Source organism: Squalius cephalus, assembly GCF_949319135.1.
Source record: "Squalius cephalus genome assembly, chromosome: 23".
Taxonomy (NCBI): Eukaryota; Metazoa; Chordata; class Actinopteri; order Cypriniformes; family Leuciscidae; genus Squalius; species Squalius cephalus.
Window position 1 is genome coordinate 26,469,674 of NC_137144.1, and position 21,276 is coordinate 26,490,949.

At 37.5% G+C, this 21,276-nt stretch overlaps 2 protein-coding genes across 2 annotated transcripts in view; both read right to left on the minus strand.

Annotated features, from left to right (window-relative positions):
- Positions 1 to 13,300, minus strand: part of pparab (peroxisome proliferator-activated receptor alpha b) — a 39,675-nt gene extending 26,375 nt beyond the window's left edge. The window contains exons 1-2 of the mRNA XM_079858957.1: positions 13,089 to 13,300; positions 121 to 366 (exon numbers count right to left, since the gene is read on the minus strand). Coding sequence (XP_079715083.1) covers positions 121 to 328 — 208 coding nt within the window. The 5' untranslated portion in view covers positions 329 to 366; positions 13,089 to 13,300. The remainder of the gene's footprint in view (positions 1 to 120; positions 367 to 13,088) is intronic.
- avpr1aa (arginine vasopressin receptor 1Aa) overlaps positions 1 to 21,276 on the minus strand; it is a 675,329-nt gene that overhangs the window by 206,164 nt on the left and 447,889 nt on the right. The window lies entirely within an intron of this gene.

Consider the following 21,276-nt stretch of genomic DNA (forward strand, 5'->3'; position numbering starts at 1 on the left):
AATGCAATGCAATGCAACGCAACGCAACGCAACGCAGTGCAATGAAATGCAATTCAATTGCATGGAACAGTGTCTTTTCTTAAAAAGTCAGAGTGTGTTTGAGTGGCAGCATCTGGGTACCTAACGCAGTGGAGCTCTCCGATCCGGAGCCCAGACCCGACGACTGGTTCTCGGTCACCTCGAAGCTGCTGAGAGCGTCTTCATCCATGGACTGAGAGATGTCCTGAAGGTCTCCCATTCCCCCGATGAAGTCCCTGCACAACGGGCTGTCCAGCACTGCGTCGTTCAGCGGCGACGGGGCGCTGTAGTGGTTCTCCATGTCTACCATGCTGGCGGACAGGGCCAGAGCGAGAATCACACATCAGCCTGGAGGAAAATGTATTCAACATATTAAAGAAAATGTATTGTATTGACAAATACTGTAACCGGAGCTTAATATACTTAATATAGTTTTTAAATTGTTTATAGATAGATATATAGTTTTATTTCAATAAATGAAAACGACTTTTGATCGTTTTTTAGCAATAACAACACAGAATCACACCAGGGTTAGGGATTATCACAGGTTAATCTCAACATAAATCACACTTTCGTCTCATTTAATTAAGGTACAACAAATAACAGCTTGTCAGATATTAGCCCTTCTAAAAGCTTTGCGTTGTCTGCAATATTTTTATCAGCAGTAATTATGGTTAAGTTCACCCTAAATAGCCTTATCTACACGTCTGTGTTGCGTCTGTCTGACACCGAGAGAAAATCAGAGAGCAAAAGCAGGCCACAGGAGCTGCGAGCTCGAAAGAGACTGTGCAGATACAGAGTGAATATCCTTGATGTGTTAAGCATTTACTCGCATGCCACTAATATAGGTCTATTTTGAGGTCATGCGAGTTTCATGAACTTATGACACAATGCAAGTGCTAATAGTTCATCTGAGGGCTAGATCACATGACTTCAGAGCGAGTTTATAAATAACAGGTTCAAAAAAAGTATCGAGAGTTTCACATGAAATTACCATGGTACTGAGAGTTTTTCTAAGCAATGAGATGAAATGGAGAGAAACTTGATTCTCCAGAGAGAGAAAACCCCATAATCTTCAAATGTTGTCTTCTTATGAAGTTAATTTAATCAATTCAATTTAAGTAAAGGTTAAGTATATTTTCCAAGTATACTTTATGTAGCATGCATACTAAATTCAATGTACTAGAAGTATACCTATGTACTACTTCAATACTTCTTGGGACTAAATTGGCCCACTTTTTAGTTTATAAAAGTATACTTTTTTTAAGTGTAACAGAAGTAAACTTTGAGTACACAAACATTTTTCAAAAACGTTTTTCTTTTGTATTGCAACGATACTCTGAACTACTATAAACTATAAACATGTATGTTTATTAGATAGTATGTAAAACATATGCTGGAGAGTACTTCCTCAAAGAAGCCAATATGTAAGAAAAACAGTATTTAACTGGGAACTTTCAGTATCAACTTTTGTTAATAAATCGGTGTTAACTTGTGTTTTAATGATTTAAAACTAATTAGACACACATTTTGATTACTAAAAGTTCATTTAAACATTCAAACTGAATTCAGAAAAATAAAAATTTAAAATGGAATTGGGACAGCAATTTAGGAAAACATCAAACTGATTTCATAGGGCCTTAATTCACGTCATTATAGACGAAGAAACATTCTTTCCATAGTTACATATAATCAAGGTAAGTGAAAAAACCTGTCACTCACTAAGCCACACCTTAACAACCAATTCTATTTTGGGGAACAAAGATTTTGTTCAAAATGGAGTGCTTGCTTTTTAAAATTAAAAACTCAATATGCAAACAGTAGCATACAAAACTGATTTATATTAAAATTGTGAAAATATTTTGCAGCACTCAATCAAGTACAGACTTACTTGACTGACAATTGACCATAGAAATGGTAACAGATATGTCAATAGAAAAGATAACATACACTCTAAAAATTGCTGGGTTGTTTCAACCCAACTTTGGGTCAAATACAGACAAACTCAGCCGTTGGGTTAAATTTTTAAATTACATTTTTAACCCAACGTTTGGGTTTGTCCATATTTGACCCAAAGTTGGGTTAAAACAACCCAGCATTTTTTAGAGTGTATTTTTAAGGGATAAATATACAGTTTATGATGGAGTTTGGGGACCTTTCAGATCGTTCTTAAAAAGTGGTGGAGCTGGAAAGGTGTTAATAGAAGACTGAGAAAAGAGGTGGTATTGAATATCAGTGTAAAATACTGAGAAGCAAATTTTTTGTGTGTGTGTTGTTGTTTTCTATGTTACATGGAAATGTATATGTATGTGTTTAGTTAAAATGTGATAAAAAAGTAACAAAATAAAACAATTGACCATTAGCTTTTTTTTCTATTTATTCTCATAAACCACAGAGAGCTTGAACACCAATTAAATGAAAATGTAAAAAATGACTAGGCGACCAATCAGCTGCAGTAGAATAAATACTTTGGCGCTTCACGATTATGTAAGACTCGTGCGATTAAACAAAGGTCCTGTATGTAATGCGAGCTTGTTGAATGTCTGCGGCTCCATGTTTAACACCTACTCGCTCCGCCAGGACACACTGTTCCCTGTTCACTCGTCTCAGCCGGACAGAGCAGCCAGTGGTCACAGTCACAGACCGGGCCAAACGCCAGGGCATTTCCAACACCAGAAGTACATGTGTACGGTATTTACCAGGCTGGACAGTACAACCATATGGCATGTAGAGTTTTCCAGGGGCAGCGATTTCCATTTCTGGATCAGTGGACATTTCTGCCAAAACATTTCTGTCACTTATTTTTCTCAATAGAATTTTAGTTTTTTTTTTTTTTTTATTAAGCCCACTAATTTGAGTTTTGGCTTGGATAATTAACCGAAGCGTAAGCTCCTCCTTGTATCAATTCTGGAATCTACCGAAAGCTTTGGAAAATAAGTTATTTATGTTGAGTCAATACTGTCAAGTCAAATTTATTTATATAGTGCTTTTCAAAATACACATCGTTTCAAACTAGCTTTACAGAAAATCACTATGTTAATGTTCATTATATCTTCATATCCCTTATAGTTGCATTTAGCAGATTAGAGCTGGACAATAATATTGTTTACATTTTGCAATGATACAAGCAATACTGAGATACATGCTATATATACTGTATGTGTGCGGATAAAGTTTATCCCTATACATTCTTACATATACAACTTTGTATTAAGAGCTGGCCGATAATATAGTGCAATCAGACAGTTAACCCTAAAAAATGTGGGCCAAAAATTACAGATTTTTTTTTTAATGAAATTATTGTACTATATTTTAGTTGGTTAATGTTTTTTATTTAATATTTTGTATTTTTAGGGGATTTTTTTGTACTAAATTATATTTATGCTGTAGTTATAATCCATTTATTCACTTTTTGAGTATGGACCTGAAAACTAAATTTCCAACTTAAATCGTGAATGTTTTGGACCACAGACTTAAGTTTCTTTTTAAAAGATAACACTTTTTAAAGTCTCTTTTTAAATATGACACTTGACATATTATTCCTGAAGTGAAAAAAGTCATAAAATTTTACATTTATTGTTATGAGAAATGCAGAAAAATATCATTTTAAATTTTTAAATGAAATATATGTTTTCCAAAACACATTTTCCTCTAAAACTGTGAGAAGTAAGATTTTGTTTGGGCGCAGTAACAACCTCTTCCACTAGATGAAATTCGCACATATATCAATTATATATGATTGCAATTTGCATATATATATATATATATGTGTGAATACTTTGCCACCACCCAAGTCTAGAGTAACAGTATACACTGACTGAACTCTTTTATTTCCCAAGATCAAAGAAATATCCTGTTTTTAATTATATTACCTTTTTAAGTAGTAAGAAACGGATGCTTTACTGAGCAAACACAATATAATTAACAACAAATGAAGTTCATCATAAGGTTAGAGCTATGACCAACAATTATGAGGAGTAATGGATTAGTTATTAGCTTCAGGACAGAGTCTTGGACGGCCAAGGACGATCTTAGTGAATCAATGACGACTCCTGCAACAGCATTATAATAAGAGTGGATTAAAACCGAGATATAGGGTGGCCCGGACAGAAACGCTACACGCACTTACAGTCTGTTTGAATGAAGTGTCCTGAAAGTCATCAATGCATGAACTCTATCATGACGTCTAGGCATCACTAGCTTAATATATCAGCAAAACAATAAAAAATACAAAACAACTGAGCTCATTCCCACTAGAATTTGAGTCAGAACAGCATGTGCAAAACCACAACAAAACTCCACCTTCCTCTTGAGTTTATACATGTGATCTGATGTTTGTGTGTCTTTACACATGGAAAGTACTCATAGTCCAGCAGGGTTCAGTGGCAAATGCTTCACGCGCCTGGTGTACGTGTCTTGTTTCAAGTTGCAATTCAACACACAACATGACCTAAATTGTGGGTTGGGGGTGGATGAGGGGCCAACGCAACAAAACCGGACACCAAAACCCGGTGACATCAGGATGGCACACTTCTCACGGTAACATTATCACGGTAACATTAAGGCCGCAGGACATCAGCGTCTGGGAGCGAAACAATCTGAAAGCCACAAGTCATTCTTTAACAGTTTAAAAGTGCTAAAATGACTGGGAAAGTGGGAAAGTGCTTGAAATATTTGAAATCATTGAATCAGTTGAAATGACTAAACAGCTCTTAATCTGGTTGTGGTCAGTGACGGATCAGTGCACGTTCAGGATTCGACTCCAAGGACAATAAGTCGACCATGAAAGTAGGAATCTAAAAGAAAAAAATAAACCTAAAATAAGCTGAAAATACAAACAAAGACATAAAAAGAAGCTAAATTTAAAACTATAGCAACCCTGCTTTGCATAAAAGCATTCATAAAATATGTTATATGTATAAAATTTTATTTACTTTCTAAAAAAAGCCTTTATGCTCTAAAGTTGGGGTGTCGGAAAACATCATTGTTCAGGAAACTAAACAGTTTACCTGACCACTTTTATTATGAACTTAAAAAACACTCAAACTATGAGAAGTGACACAACGGAACGGGCCAAAAGATGTACGTTTTAATGTGTATAGCTTAAAGCAATGGTGCTCTACACAGGGTGAATTCAAAAGCACATGTTTACCAAGCAAAGCACGCTAATTAAAAATATCAAAACTAAGTCTGCTAAGATTTGAAAAGGAAAAAAGATTCACAGACTTTCCAAAACGACCCAAAACACTAAAAAAAAAAAAAAAAAACGACACTAACACTATACCTGAAAATTACTACAAATATCAGTAAAAGTACTGTACTTATCAGTAAAAGTACTGGTCAGTTCATCTCCAAATACAACAAATTCCCCTCTAAAACAACTTGCAATCTACTCATATGGGGAAAATAATATTAGCCTGTAGGCCTAATACATATTCATGACTCAATCAAATACTGCTAAATAAATCAACTCGACCCTTGCCCTGGGTAGGCTATACATCAACATTACAGGCGGAAAAGCTTGTCAAGGAAAGCTTGTCAAGAAATAAAGAGTGAAGAAGTGAAAACATAAATCTCAAGGGGAAAATATTGCTTTTGTGTATTACTCTTTTGTCTCTTTTGACTTTTAAGCATCCACCCAGCAACCACCCAGCAACCGCCCAGCATTCACCCAGCCTCCACCCAGCAACCACCCAGCAACCGCCCAGCATTCACCCAGCCTCCACCCAGCAACCGCCCAGCATTCACCCAGCATTCACCCAGCAACCACCCAGCAACCGCCCAGCCACCGCCCAGCATCCACCCAGCAACCGCACAGCATCCACCCAGCAACCGCACAGCATTCACCCAGCCATCACCCAGCAACCGCCCAGCAACCGCACAGCAACCGCACAGCATCCACCCAGCAACCGCACAGCATCCACCCAGCATTCACCCAGCATCCACCCAGTAACCACCCAGCAACCACACAGCATCCACCCAGCAACCACCCAGCCACCGCACAGCATCCACCCAGCAACCGCACAGCATCCACCCAGCAACCGCACAGCATCCACCCAGCATTCACCCAGCAACCGCACAGCATCCACCCAGCATTCACCCAGCAACCGCACAGCATCCAGGCAGCAACCACACAGCATCCACCCAGTAACCACCCAGCCACCGCACAGCATTCACCCAGCATCTACCCAGCAACCGCCCAGCATCCACCCAGCATTCACCCAGTCACTGCCCAGCCACCGCCCAGCATCCACCCAGCAACCGCACAGCAACCGCACAGCAACCACACAGCAACCACACAGCAACCACCCAGCAACCACACAGCAACCACACAGCAACCACACAGCAACCGCACAGCAACCACCCAGCAACCACACAGCAACCGCACAGCAACCGCACAGCAACCGCACAGCAATCACGCAGCAATCACGCAGCAACCGCACAGCAATCACCCAGCAACCACCCAGCCACCGCCCAGCATCCACCCAGCAACCACCCAGCCATCACCCAGAATTCACCCAGAATTCACCCAGCAACCGCACGTGAACTACATAGCAACCACCCAGCATTCACCCAGCAACCGCCCAGCAACTACCCAGTATCCACCCAGCAACCACCCAGCAACCACTCATGACACCCAAGCAACTGCATAGCAACAGCCATGCATGTGGTGGAAAGTTTTGCACGAGCAATTACAGTCATTTCTGGTCAACTTTGTGCAGTGCTCAATACCTCCTTTACTGGGTAAGAAGAAAGAAGTTACATGCGTAAATTCGACAGTGTGTTTGTAGCAAGTCTGTTTTACAGCACCTGCAGGCCTCAGCAGAGAGTCCTGGCTCATTAACTCACAATCTCTCCTGAGCTGCTTACGGTCTGTCTGTCTCTGACATGGTCATTTAGTGTGATGGACGTTTAGAGTCCTCATCAGACGGACTTAAGCAGCGAACACAACTTCAGTATTGTCTGTCAGGACAGAAGCTTCTGAGATTAAATCTGCAGTGAGACAACAGTAGATCAGGTCAAAGCGCAGGAAACGACACGTTTAAAACTGCTCTGTGTTGGCTTAAACTGAAATTTCCCTCGGGGGTCAATTAAGTCAGTCTGTCTTTCCGTCTGTCGCTGGGTTTAGAGATACCTGCCTTGCCTGAGTTAACCAAAATGTGGTTTTGTATTTCAACAGGTCTCTTCAAACCCAACGTGCTGATGTTGCAATAAATACGTAAAGTACATACACGTGCGTGGCTATGTTTAAACAAAGTGGAAAACTCAGTCTGAAAACATCTGAGGGAGGAAGAAGCCGTCTGTGTACACCTTCACAAAACGAAAACCGCACGTAAAAATTGCGTTCATGCATGCATGCATAAACGTGCATTAGAAAATGCAGAATTTGCAGGAAAAAGTGACAGATAAAGGGATACAAATGAACATTTTATCATCATTTCACCCTCATGTTGTTCCAAACCCATTTGACTTACTTTGTTCTATGGACAACAAAAGGAGATGTTTGGCAGAATGTCCAAGTTTCAGTTTTCAAAAGTGCATTGTGATTTGTAAAAGAAAAAAAAATCATAAAAATATATCCTAACTGACCCCTAACAGTAGTGTACTGTTTTTCTACTTAAAAAAGTCATTGAGACGCTGATGTTAACATTTACAGAGACACAGACAGGTGGTGAGGATTGAAAAACTAGTCAGCCCGACCTGAAAATCCTGTTTTAGGAAAATAAACAGTGGGGGAACAGAGCGAGCGAGAACATTCCCATTCTCTTATGCTGAATAACTAAAAAAGAAGGGTCTGATTAGACGTGTCAGATTCCAACCGGTAGAACACGAGTCAGACAAACACCCTCAGAAAGAGACAAGGAGAGATTAGCATTTTGCTTATGATTTTGAGAGCAAGGAAACATTGCAGAGAGGCAGACAGAAGAAGCAAAACATGTTCTGACATGAGAGGAAATTTGTGATGATAATTACTTAACACTAAAGACACTCAATCATGTAACGGTGCTAATGGAGGCCGATTTGGTTTTCCTTGTTCCTGATTGGTCAAACATGGCCTTCTGCGGCCAAATATTTTTGCATGTTTACTGCTAAACTATCCATTAGCCCAGGTGGTTTTTTGATTCACTTTGCTTTCTCTTTCCTCTCAACATAATAAAAAAATTCACATGCATTTATTTATTTATTTCTTTGGTAAGTGGCTGTGCAATACGCAGGTCATTTACAGTCAGATGGTCATTTTGCACGATAAAACTCCTTCAGGGTAATACAAGCTTTGCGTTTATTTAGCGTTTATGATTTATTTAGCGTTTATGACCGTCTGACTGTATATTATCTCTTACATGTTTGACACTGAGAGTTATTACATAATCCTGGCTAGTCAGGTTTTGAGTTTCGCACTGTATTTGTAAACCCTTGGTTAATGTTCTTATTTGCATGTCTATGTAATTAAAACAGTAATGGTTTAAAAAATCGTAGGTCTCTGCACATTCAAACTAGCGCCCTGCATTAAGTTACCTTAAAAGTGAGTATGGCTGGAAATCAAAAATAGACTCCAGTTCTGGAATCGGATACTTAAGGTCAGGAATCGGATACTTGTTATAAAATTAAAATTTCGATTAGACTTATCGATTTCTATGTGCACATTTTAATGTGGTTTTAAACCATTCAAGCTGCGAAATATATCTCAATTCAGCACACGAATACTGAATTGAGTTCTCTTTCACGTTTTCTTGAGCTTGAAAAGTACACACACAAAATTAAGTCAAAATATCCTCGTAAACACAGTCGGTTAAGTGTTGAGTTAATGCAGACAGTTGAGAAAGAAAACTCACGTGTAACAGTATAATGGATCAGTGCATCAGGTCTTAAAGTGACAGCAGCCTAATATTCCTGCTGTCGTCTGTGTCATTACTGTGAGTCAAAGAACAAAAGAAAAAGAAAATCACTCACTGATCTTGACTGAATAAATTTGTAACTTTAATACGGATTAATATAAAAAGAAAACTATGCAGTGTTATTTTACATTAGATATCAATTTCTGAACTTTGTTCAGTTGTATTTATTTGTGCTATTGCTAATTTGCTTTTTTTTTTTTCTTTTTTTTTTATTTGATTGGGACAGTGCATTTTAATGAACATAACATGGAGTACATGCATGTAAAAATGCCGGATTATAGCGAAAGGCTAATTTCCATCCGTAGTCCCACGACTAAGCTTATTAACACTAAGCTTATTTGTTCTCATTGTATTACTGATTGTTTACTTGTCTTTAATAATGTTTGAAATTCATATTAGTCTAGTTTATTAGTTTGTTCTTTGGGCTGCTGCTCTTTGCTCTTGGTATTCAGTTGCAATGGAATGTTTTGCAAAAACACACAGAATAAATATTTTTGACATCGAAATGTTTGACTTTTTTTTTTTTAACCATATTGCAATCAAGACGCAGAATCAATAAGCAGAATTGGAATCACTAATATTCAAACGATACCCAATCCTACATGCGAGAGGTTAAAAATTCCATGGAATTGTGTTGCATGGAAAACACAACTTAGGAACGTCACATGGGTGAGTAAATAATGACAGATTTTTAACAGCTATTACTTTGACATGGGAAAAGATCATTTTCTGTAAATATATTTTGCAAAGATTAAACACTAAAATACTCCACAGATGTCATGACAGATAAAGCTGAGGCCTACGGCAAAATAAAGGTCAACATAACTACGAAAACACAAAGTAAACTCCATGACCCTCACAGAACGTCCAGTTATGCAAGTTTATGGGGGTTGGTGCTTCAAGCAGTGTGTCTGCTTTAGCAATTTAAACACCGGCCCCGCAGCGAGGATAGGACAGTCTGGTTTGTGTCCAGGGGGCTGTTGTATTAGCCAAGCAATGCCAGTTACAATTTAACCAATGTGTAGCAGAAATTACAAATGTTGGAATTACCGCAATTACGAGTTTCCCATTTGCTGACTTCTTTGTCGAACTTGTCGAACTAGTACTAGTTTACAAGGAGCTTAGGACTTTCTAGAACTTTCAACAAATGGAGCAACCAAATATGACAACCTGATCCACCACTAGCAAACCACAACCATCCAATCAGTTCCCCACAGACAAAATCAAGCTCCGCCCTACATTTGTTCTTGTTCGAGAAGCCGTTTCACTCAGATATACATCAAAATAGAAAAGAAAAAAAATGAAAATAGTAAAGTAAAAGTAAAGTAAATATGACAACCTGTCATTAACTTGAGATCCACCAATAGCAAACCACAACCATCCAATCAATTCCCCACAGACAAAATCAAGCTCCGCCCTTCATTTGTTCTTGTTTGAAAAGCCGTTTCACTCGGATATACATCAAAATAGAAAAAAGAACAAAGAAAATAGAAAACAAAAAACAAATATGGCAACCTGTCACTAACTTGAGATCCGCCAATAGCAAACCACAACCATCCAATCAGTTCCCCACAGACAAAATCAAGCTCCGCCCACATTTGTTCTTGTTCGAGAAGCCGTTTCACTCGGATATACATCAAAATAGAAAAAAGAACAAAGAAAATAGAAAACAAAAAACAAATATGACAACCTGTCACTAACTTGAGATCCACCAAACCACAACCATCCAATCAGTTCCCCACAGACAAAATCAAGCTCCGCCCACATCTGTTCTTGTTCGAGAAGCCGTTTCATCAAAATAGAAAAGAAAAATACAATCGCAATCGTTTCATGCTGAATTTAATAAAACAAAAGAATAAAGTAAAGTCACATGATGAGATGTGACAGACACAAGTCATTATCTGGTGAAAAAAATAGTTTTTCTTGTTAAGATTTAAAACAATCTAAAATTCGTCTGTCATATGACTTTGAGAAGAACATAATGCATGAGTTAGACAGACTACTGTAATGGATTCCTAATTAAATTGCAACCTGAAAAATTGGTAGTGCAAACCTCCCAGAAAATTAAGAAACATCAGTTATTATAATCTGAGATGGAAAAACCCAGACGGCATTTATGTAGCTGGTAAATCTGAGACAGTTACTGCAAGATCTAGGTCAAATTACAGAGAGTCATGTAATGCATGCTGCAACACACCGTCTGTATGCGCGAACCCGTGTCCAGCAACACGCCCGTCTCTGCTGACAGTACTAGTTTCACTGTCAAAAGTTAAACAGCCTAAATTTTTTAGTTTATTGGGGCTCGACAGCAGTTTATCCCTGAACGCAATGCTTGTGCTTGTCACAGTAGAGCTGGAAACCAATAAAACAGGTGGACAAATAAATGAAGATGCTCAGATTTTGCCCAATAATATTTATTATTACTAGAGCAAACATCACTATTACACTTACTCTTTGGATTAGGATAAGAAAAATCCCACTTACACCGAACAAATGATCATAGCGACTATTTCTTAACTCGAATGAATCAATCCAGGTCTTCTAAGATGCCCATTTACCACACAATAAACTCTCTATTGCGGCTCTGCAAACACATTAAAAGCATAAGCAATCTGTCTGATAACACTGCGACCAGCTTTATCGTGTTGAATATTTGAAGAAGGCACCCTTAACATCGCAGATGTGCTGTGGGAGAGCAGTTCAGAGTGAATTACAGCAGGTTTGGGAGAAAAACAGCGCAGTAAACGCAGATTAGAGGATGCCTGCGGGACGCTGGGAAGGTCTTGTAAATGCATGCTCAGCTAGTTGATGATAAGACACAAAGAGGTCACCATAGGATTAAAGGACAGTATTAACCACTAAATTATCATGTAGTGTGTCTGACATGATGGAACTGGACCTTAACAACAAGTACTGTGGTGATACCATAGTACAATAATGTTGTCAGATGGTAATTCCACTTGATACTCAATGATTACCAAATTCATATATCATGGTATAATACTCCAATTAGAGCTGCACGATTAATCGTTAAAAGATGCCGATCCTGATTCAATAATTTAATTTATCACAGAAGTACTGGAATAAAAGTTCGTATATGAACACCTTTTGAAAGTAACTTGACGCTTCAAATTGAGTTCAGTAACATCATTACACCAGTAGGTGGCGACAAGTGACTGTTAAAAATGGATTTGTCATTGAATCATTCATTTAAAAGACTCATTCAAAAACACGTCCAGTAATGATCGCAGTCTTTATGAGTGAGTCATTGAATCATTCACTCAAAAAGATTTAAATAATAATAATGAACTCAAATTAATAAAATATATTTTTTAACAAACTGCAGAAATTAACATTTTGTCAGAACCTCTAGTAAATTACGTTATTTTGTTTAGTTGTCTGTTCAGAATCGTACAGCTCTAACTCCAAGATAGTTACAAAAAAAAAAAAAACACATGAACTACAAAACAATGCAAAAAGTTAACTGCACTTAAAATAGGCAACATAGTCTTTATGCAAATGTATAAATATTTTTTCTTTTAGATTTTTTGTGAGATTAACCTACAAATTTAAACAAAGCCTGATTTACATACTTTTCTTGTTTTTCACTAATATTAATGATAAGAATAACTACTAATATTAATAATGTCATATACAAATGTTTATAGTGAGTATAAGTTTACAGTCAAGGTATACTATGGAATTAACAAATTAAAAATCCACAATTCGAGTCACAGATTAACACTCAGACAGTTTCATAAGAAAGTAGCAGAAAACAGTAACTGCATCTGTGATATATATATATTAAATATTATATTATATAACTTTCACAGGAAGAGCAAAAATCTCTGCTCTTCTCAAATCTAAAAGGCATAATGTCAACAAAACGATCTGATATGCTCAGATAAGCGTTGCAAACGCATTACTGTATGACTTTAAACAGACAAATAAACTGTCAATATCTAATACATAAAAAAACACACAGTAACATAGCAAGAGTAACTACAATATAACAAAACAGAACATGGCTGAACATAATAGAATAAAACAAATCAGAATAGAATAGAATAGAATAGAATAGAATAGAATAGAATAGAATAGAATAGAATAGAATAGAATAGAATAGAATAGAAGTGCTCTCCTTTCACTTCACACAACAACACTGACTCTGACCTTTAGCTGCAGCAGCCAGTGCTCGTCGAACATCGGGTCTCGAGGCGTCAATGAGCCTGTAACGGTGCTGTCAGCGCGACCACTGCAGCATAATATCATTTATAATAATTAATATAAACACATAACCTCCGCCGAGTCCTGTCGCGCGCCTCCGCCGCTGTCAAACTGCAGCTGCAGGTCTCGCGCGCCTCCCGGAAACGGCGTCATGACGCACAGATGATCATGCAGACGTGCAGACACACCCCCCCGACACACCTCTGCGCTCGGCCAATCAGAGCGCAGGACGGCCCCTAGGAGCACTGGTGGAGGAGTGTGGTGTGGATGATGGCCAGTACATGATGAGATGGTGTGAATGGTTGGACTGGGTTCAGGGGACATTGCTGCATACAGTAACATTCAGATACTGTATCATCTCGCCATCATCCTGTAAACTTAAACACTGACAGAATGCAATAGGCCTTCAATCCTGGACTGCAGGGAATATATCAAAAGCATTACTGTTTTTAATAATTTTTTGAAAGAAGACTCTGATGCTCATCAAGGCTGCATTTATTTGATCAAAAATACAGAAAAAAACAGTAATAGTGAAATATTAAATATTCAACGTTTTTATATTTTAATATACTTTAAAATATAATTTATTCCTGTGATCAAAGCTGTATTTTCAGCATCATTACTCCAGTCTTCAGTGCCACATGATCCTTCAGAAATCAGTATAATATGATGATTTATTATCAATATTGGAAACAGTAATATATTTTTGCAGTTATAGGCTACTTTTTTTTTTTAGGATTGTTTGATGAATAAAAAGTTTAAAAAAAGAACAGCATTTATTTAAAATAGAAATCTTTTTTAACAATATACACTACCGTTCAAAAGTTTGTGGTCAGTAATTTCTTTTCTTTTTTTAAAAAGAAATGTACATTTTTATTCAGCAAGGATGTGTTAAATTGCACTGTAAACCCAGATTTTGATTCAACTCAAAGATATTGAGTTCATATTACTTAAATGTGTCTAATTTATTGACATTACTTGTTAATTCTGATTGAAAGCTGAACTTTTTCTTGTCCTTTCTTATTGTAATTGAGTTTTTAAGTCCAATCAGTAGTTTCTACTCAAACAAACTGAGTTTGTATTACTTAAACATGTGTCATTTCTTTACATTAATTATGAATTCTGAGTAAACTGTACTTTTTAATGGCCTATCTTATTGTAATTATGTGTTTGAGCTCAAACAACTTAATATCACCAAGTTTTGCCTGTCCAACGGTAAGTTCAGAGGGTCAAAAACAAAATACGAAATCGCAAATTATTTTCCAGATGGAGTCACGGGTAAGATTTCTGGACGTTATTGTTGTGTCTGATGTTAATGTACAATTGATGAAACCTCATTTAAAACTGCATTAGTGTTGGTTGACATTTGTTTTTCTTTTTGTTCTTTTTTTTCATGCCATCACTGAGGAAACTACACACTAGAAGCCTATTAGGCCATGGCTTTGTTTCTTTTGTTGCTAAAAAAAAGACATATTCAATAAAAATAAAATTAGATCAGTGTAATGTTGCAGTTGTATGTGTGTATTTTACATGGCTCTATTGATTGAAAGATATTTTGAGTTTCAGGAACTAAAAGTTAAGTTGGGTCCGTTAGAATATACAATTTAGTTGAATTGGTAATGGAGTAATGCTTACTTAACAAGCTGAGTTAAATAAATGGGTGGGGAATGATTGTTTAAACTAAGTATCTTCAGTTACTGTAACTCGGTTATAAGTACATTCAACTTAAATGTTCTATTCCATTCCATTATGGGCTTAAGTACATTGAACGTAGTCCACTTCACTTATTCAACTAAAGCTTCATTACTTAAAAATTAGAGTTACCTTGGTTTTTTTAAGTAGATTCTACTTAATATCCGGGTTTACAGTGTGATAAAAAGTGATAATATTGATTCATATTGTCAGAAAATATTTCTATTTTGAATAAATGCTGTTCTTTGCTCTTCAGCTTTGATCTCAGGAATAAGTATATTACAATATAAAAAAAGAAAAACACACACACACACACACACACACACACACACTGTAAAAAATAATTCTGTAAAAAAACGGTAAACTACTGGCAGCTGTGGTTGCCATGCATCATACCGTAAAAATACGGCGTGCTACTGTTAATGTTTAAACAGCTATATGCAGTTAAATTACAGTTTTATACTGTAGCTGACAAAACAATATTTAGCTGTTAATTTCAAAACAGTAACATACCGTATTTTTACGGTATGATGCTGGCAACCACAGCTGCCAGTAGTTTACCGTTTTTTAACAGGATTATTTTTTACAGCACACACACAACATTTAACCAAAACCAACAGGTTTTATTCTATATCATTATTACATTATTCTTCTATTCAGAATGAAGAACATCTTGGGATGAGGCAAGCCAGCAGGTTGGCAGAGAGCAGCGTTTAATCCGACTTAAAAACTCTTTCCATTGCAAAAGCACTTTGAGGAGAGACACAGGGCTTATGTTGTGAAATCTTCCAGACACAAATGTTGGGCTTGCAGTGATATTGCCCAGGGGGGCGAGCGGGCCAGATTGCAAAAGAAGAGTGAAGGTGAGGTCCTCTCCTCATGGACAACCTCCAGAAAGCCCTGCTAGCCCGGGGACTCGTTGCATATACATTTTTTTTTATTCGCTTTGGTACTATTTTCACAAGTTAGGTGTAAACTCTTAGTGCTAATATCACGACAGATCATCAAAAGTGCACTTTTTTTCAGACATTTCATCATGTTTTCAATTGTGTAAGTACAATACACAAAATCACAAAGTATCCTTTTCACAACACAAAATAAGTGTTTCGTCTATATAAATGTTTCATTCACAGTCACATGCCTTTCATAAAGCTCTTACTATCAAATCTTTGATTTGCATCTCTTCTTGTTCAGTTTAATACATTTGTCTATGATTTAATCCAAATTATCTTAATGGTTAATCAATTAATCATTTGGTACATCTATAGATTTCTGTATATATAGATTCTATATACAGTTTCTATAGAACTTGTTTGCAATTGCTGATATAACAAAAAAAAATGCATTCTTTTTACATTAGTGATTTATAGATAATAACCACCACTATGTTCAAAGTGTGTGCACACGCAAGTGTGTGTGTCTGTGTGTGTGTGTGTACCTGTGTGTGTGTGAGAGAGAGAGAGAGAGAGAGAGAGAGAGAGAGAGAGAGAGAGAGAGAGAGAGAGAGAGAGATACAGAGAAATTTGTCATTTGTGAAAACACTGTAAAGCAGAATCGAGTATAAGGGAGAGGAAACAGTCAATGACTGTAAAACATCAGATTGATCAGAGATGCATCAGTAGAAGGGAGACAGACGGCATCAAATACAGCATTTTACATTACAGTATGTATGCCATGTGATGCTGTAAACATGGTAGAGACATTACTGTAACTCAGCCTTCATCTGTAAAGGTCCACTACAGTATATCCAGTCAAATAGTCAAAATCATTTACTGTATTCATTGCCAGCAAACTCTGTTCTAGCACAGAACCTCATGGCTGTGCTTCATCTCACCTTTAGATAACACACTGGATAGATACTATTACAAACATTATGGATTCAATTACATAAGTTAGGTTATGCATGTGTATTATCTAATGTATAGCCTGCATTACTGTAATTAATTCAGCAACAACTGTGATTTGAAACATGTATCTTGCATTGTTGAACTGATAGTTAAAAGTACTAAATTGAAAGAAGATCATACTGTTGTGTTTCTGTGATTAAACCAAATGTTCTCATTACAACAATCTTGTGTTTGAAACAATGATTATATGGACTGAAAAGTGTATAACTGTAATGAAAGCATGAGATCAGGTTGACTAGCTGTATTACAAGTGTGATCAGTTTGGATTTTTGTACTAAGAGTTTTGAAAATACACCTAACTTGTGAAAATAGTACCAAAGCTAATAAAAAAAATAATAATTTCGTTGTCCTCTTTGTATAATGACAAATAAAGATTCTGATTCTGACAGGAGCCAGTCACGTAACGCAGGGATCTGGGCAGGAGCGGCACGGCTGACCGGGAACTGGACGCCTCCCAAGCTCTGGAGCACGAGTTTGCTCATTAAAGCGATAGTTCACCCAAAAGTAAAAGTTCTGTCAGCATTTCCTCACCCTCAAGTTGTTCTAAACCTGTATAAGTTTCTTTCTTCTGCTGAGGACAAAAGAAGATATTTAGAAGAATGTTGCTGGTCCCCATTAAAGCCCCTCTGAAATTAAGTTTTTAAGCTTTTAGTATGAATATGTTCGCCTTAAAGGAACACTCCACCATTTTTTCATATTAATGTTATTCCCTTAACTAAGACGAGCTAATACATACCTCTCTCGTCTCAGTGCGTGCACTCAATCGCTCTGGCGCGCGGAGACAATTTGATAGCACTTAGCTTAGCCCAGTTCATTCATTAGGGACCAAACAGCGATGAAGTTAGAAGCGACCAAAAACGTTTTATTTTGTGTCACCATACTTGGTCGTGTAACTACTCGTGTTACTGTATCTAAATAGGGAAAACGTGGAGGTGTTTGGTCGCTTCTAACTTCATCTCTGTTTGGTCCCTAATGAATGAACTGGGCTAAGCTAAGCGCTATCAAAGTGTCGCCGCGCGCCAGAGCGATTGAGTGCACGCACTGAGACGAGAGAGGTATGTATCAACTCGTCTTAGTTGAGGGAATAACATAGTTTAATATGAAAAAACGGTGGAGTGTTCCTTTAAGGTTATGAATAAGCTGGTGTGTTTGTGCATTCAAAACTTACAGTCTCTCACTTCCGTTAAAATGGATCAGGGATTTTTATGACATCACCGTGGACTTCAGCTTCACATCTTCTGTCCAATCAAATGCTCTCTAGAATCTAAAGCTCCGCCCCCTGTGCTATAAACACCACCTGGCCAAAGCAACCTTTGACGCGTCACAAAGCATTATGTGTTGGAGATGTGTGTTCAGTTGCTCAAACGCTCGAGTTTTACTCCGTTTTCCAACTGTACGGTGGTTAAGAATGAAATGGATAGTATTTATTCACACCTCCAATGTATCATCAGCGTTCAGATTCGCGTCCATGGTGCTGTGAAGTACGATTTGCCGTCTGTGAGGTAAGCTAAACGCTATTGGCTATTTGAAAAGGGGGAGGGGCCATTCAATATGTCCCGCCTTAGCTTCCTGTTTCAGTGGAAGTTACGTAACTTCCATAGTATTTTTTTGGTAACACTTTAGGGTCTAATTCTCACTATTAAGTAACATGCATAACTTTCTGTATAGTATGAGTGTGTGTAGTATGGATGTAAATGTAATCTACATCCGCCATGTTGTTATTATCATGTGACCTAGCATCAGTTCATTCACAAAAATCCTCTCATAGTAAAGTGTTCATCATATGCACACTTCAGTAGTTCATCCGGGGACTCTTTGCCTAGTGTGAATTCGGACATACTTCTTTTGTCACACACTGTTTTTTGCCTACTAGCAATTGCAGATGCGGTATTACCGCATGGCACAAGCTGATTGGCCTCTGCTGATCCGGCAGCCAATGATATCGCTTGCTCAACATTTAAATGGTTCAGTGTTCCTGCAGTGCTATCAGAGATCCTCTGAACCCCTCCACCTCCCCAGCTCCACCTGCCTAGATCTGACACGGGATTTATTGTGTATCTATTAGCAGTAGCAAGTCTCTACTTCTGCAGCAGTAATATTCAACAGCAGAAGCGTAGCAGATTTAGGCTACGTCTACATTAATCCGGATACATTTGAAAATGGCGTTTTCGTTTATAAACGCTCTCCGTCCACACTAGCATTTTCAGGCGTTTTCGGACGTTTCAGAGTGGATGAGAAACTTTTGAAAAACGCCGGAAAACGCTAAATTCACCTTTACTGCACATGCGTAAAACCCCACAAAAGATCACTGATATGATTCAGATGGAAAAATAAATAATGAAGTTATCGCGCAATTCTTCTGACAGGATCATTTTATTTAGTAAAAGATCTCACCATTCACTGATGCGGTCCAGGTCGCAGTCACCATATGTTTGGTCTAAAACACGACTGCTCTCATGAATTGCCGCAGGACAGCAAATGTGAGTAAATTCTGTCATCTTTGCAGGACTGTGATATGAAGAGTGTGTGCAATGTAGAATATTTTTAGCAACAGTGTGGAAGTGAATAGCACATAACAGGCACAATACTGGTATACACATGAATATCTATTGGTACAATATGCATCACATGACTAAATTTACATCATCGTTTTTAAATACCACCAGTTTCACCGTCCACACTACAACGTGAAACGGCGTTTTCAAATGTGTCCACTTTGGAGTGCGTTTTCAAAAAAGCTTTGTTTTCATTAATAAAAACGCCGTCTCAGTGTGGACGGAAGGCCAAAACGGAGAGAAAAATATAGTGTGGACATGGCCTTAGTCCACCAAGACCAAATACATTAAAGGGATACTTCACCGATTAGCATTAAGCTTTGTATCAGTAGAAACCTGGTAGTATTCTCGAATGTCCGTGCTTCCCTCCCTCATGTCCCCCTGAGACGAGATATTTCTGTATTGTGTGTCTGGAAAAAAAACTCTGATGACGCAAAAATGGTCATTTAGCTCATCTGAGGCTTTTCTGTCCAGAGGCGAGAGACTACAGCCAGTAGGAGGAGCTCGTCCCGCATGTGTTCGACCCGCCCATAGGGGGATCTCACCATAAAACGCCGTCTTTTCAGTTTCGAGTCGACTAGTAGCCTAGCTGTATCATTTCTCCCGATACTGCCCTCTGTAACCGGTAGGCGTGGCTTGGGAGTGTCCTCGTAGGGCAGCGAAGCAAGTGCATTCTGGGAGTTGTAGTCTTTCATCCACATGAGCCAAAAATACATTTTCTGGCTTTTCTCAGTCTAGAAGGCTCCAACTTCTAAAATAATTTCACATTTCTACTGCATAAATGACCCAATTTAAATACACATTCATCTTTCCAGCGGTCAAATATCCCTTTAACATTGCTATATTCATTAAAAACAACATGTTGCCTTTTTAATGTCACACTTAATTCTCACTCAGTAAAAATGTGTCACATGAAAATATATAGTTTCTGACCCTTATAAGATGAACCCAAAATCGAGTTAAGACTAACGTGCAAGTGTTTTAGCAAAGGGAAAAGGGATGCATTTAGATATTGTTCACAGCAACAGCATATCCCAAAACAGTGAACAACATTTAGTCATTTTTTTGATGTTGCAAAATAATGAGCTTAGAAAGTGTGTTTGATGAACCATCAGAGAATAGTCATGGCAGAGACTTTGTTTAAAATGGAAAAACAAACATCCTGGACAATGAGATTGCAGGACCCTTGCATAACGGATGGTGAAAGTGTTGATTTCTGCAGAACACAGCTGGGATCTCTCCCGAAACCTGTGGAAAATCAATCACTGCCGTCTGAAATGTTTCCTAACAAAAGATCTTCTGATGAGTCATTTTTTAGATTTGTGCTTTTTCTTTTGTGTTATATTGCAACATTTAATTGGTCGTAACCATGGCATAAAAAAATAAAACAATGTTAGCACATTCATTAACGTGATATTGTTGTTTTAGATTAATTTTGTCATTAATACATTTTATAAATGTATAACATCTAAAACACATTGTCCCAACTTGATATTTATGACAGAACAAGATTCAAATTGATCTTACTTATAAAGTGACTCTTGTCCTAATCTATGTCAGTGTGCTTGTGTTCACTTACTCAACAGATGTTACAAAAATGTGATAATATTGGAATTTTAGTTTGTAATTCTAACTCTTAATTCTAATTCTAAGATTCTGAATTCTAACTTTAAATTCCAATTCTAAATGACAGCTTCCTGTTTATATTCTTACTAAATATAAGCATGAACATTGTATTTAACATTGCATAATTATATGCGACATATAAAATTTGACAGCACTAATATATATATATACACTCACCTAAAGGATTAGGAACACCTGTTCAATTTCTCATTAATGCAATTATCTAATCAACCAATCACATGGCAGTTGCTTCAATGCATTTAGGGGTGTGGTCTTTACAATTTGCACGAGCTCACCAAAATTGGACAGTTGAAGACTGGAAAAATGTTGCCTGGTCTGATGAGTCTCGATTTC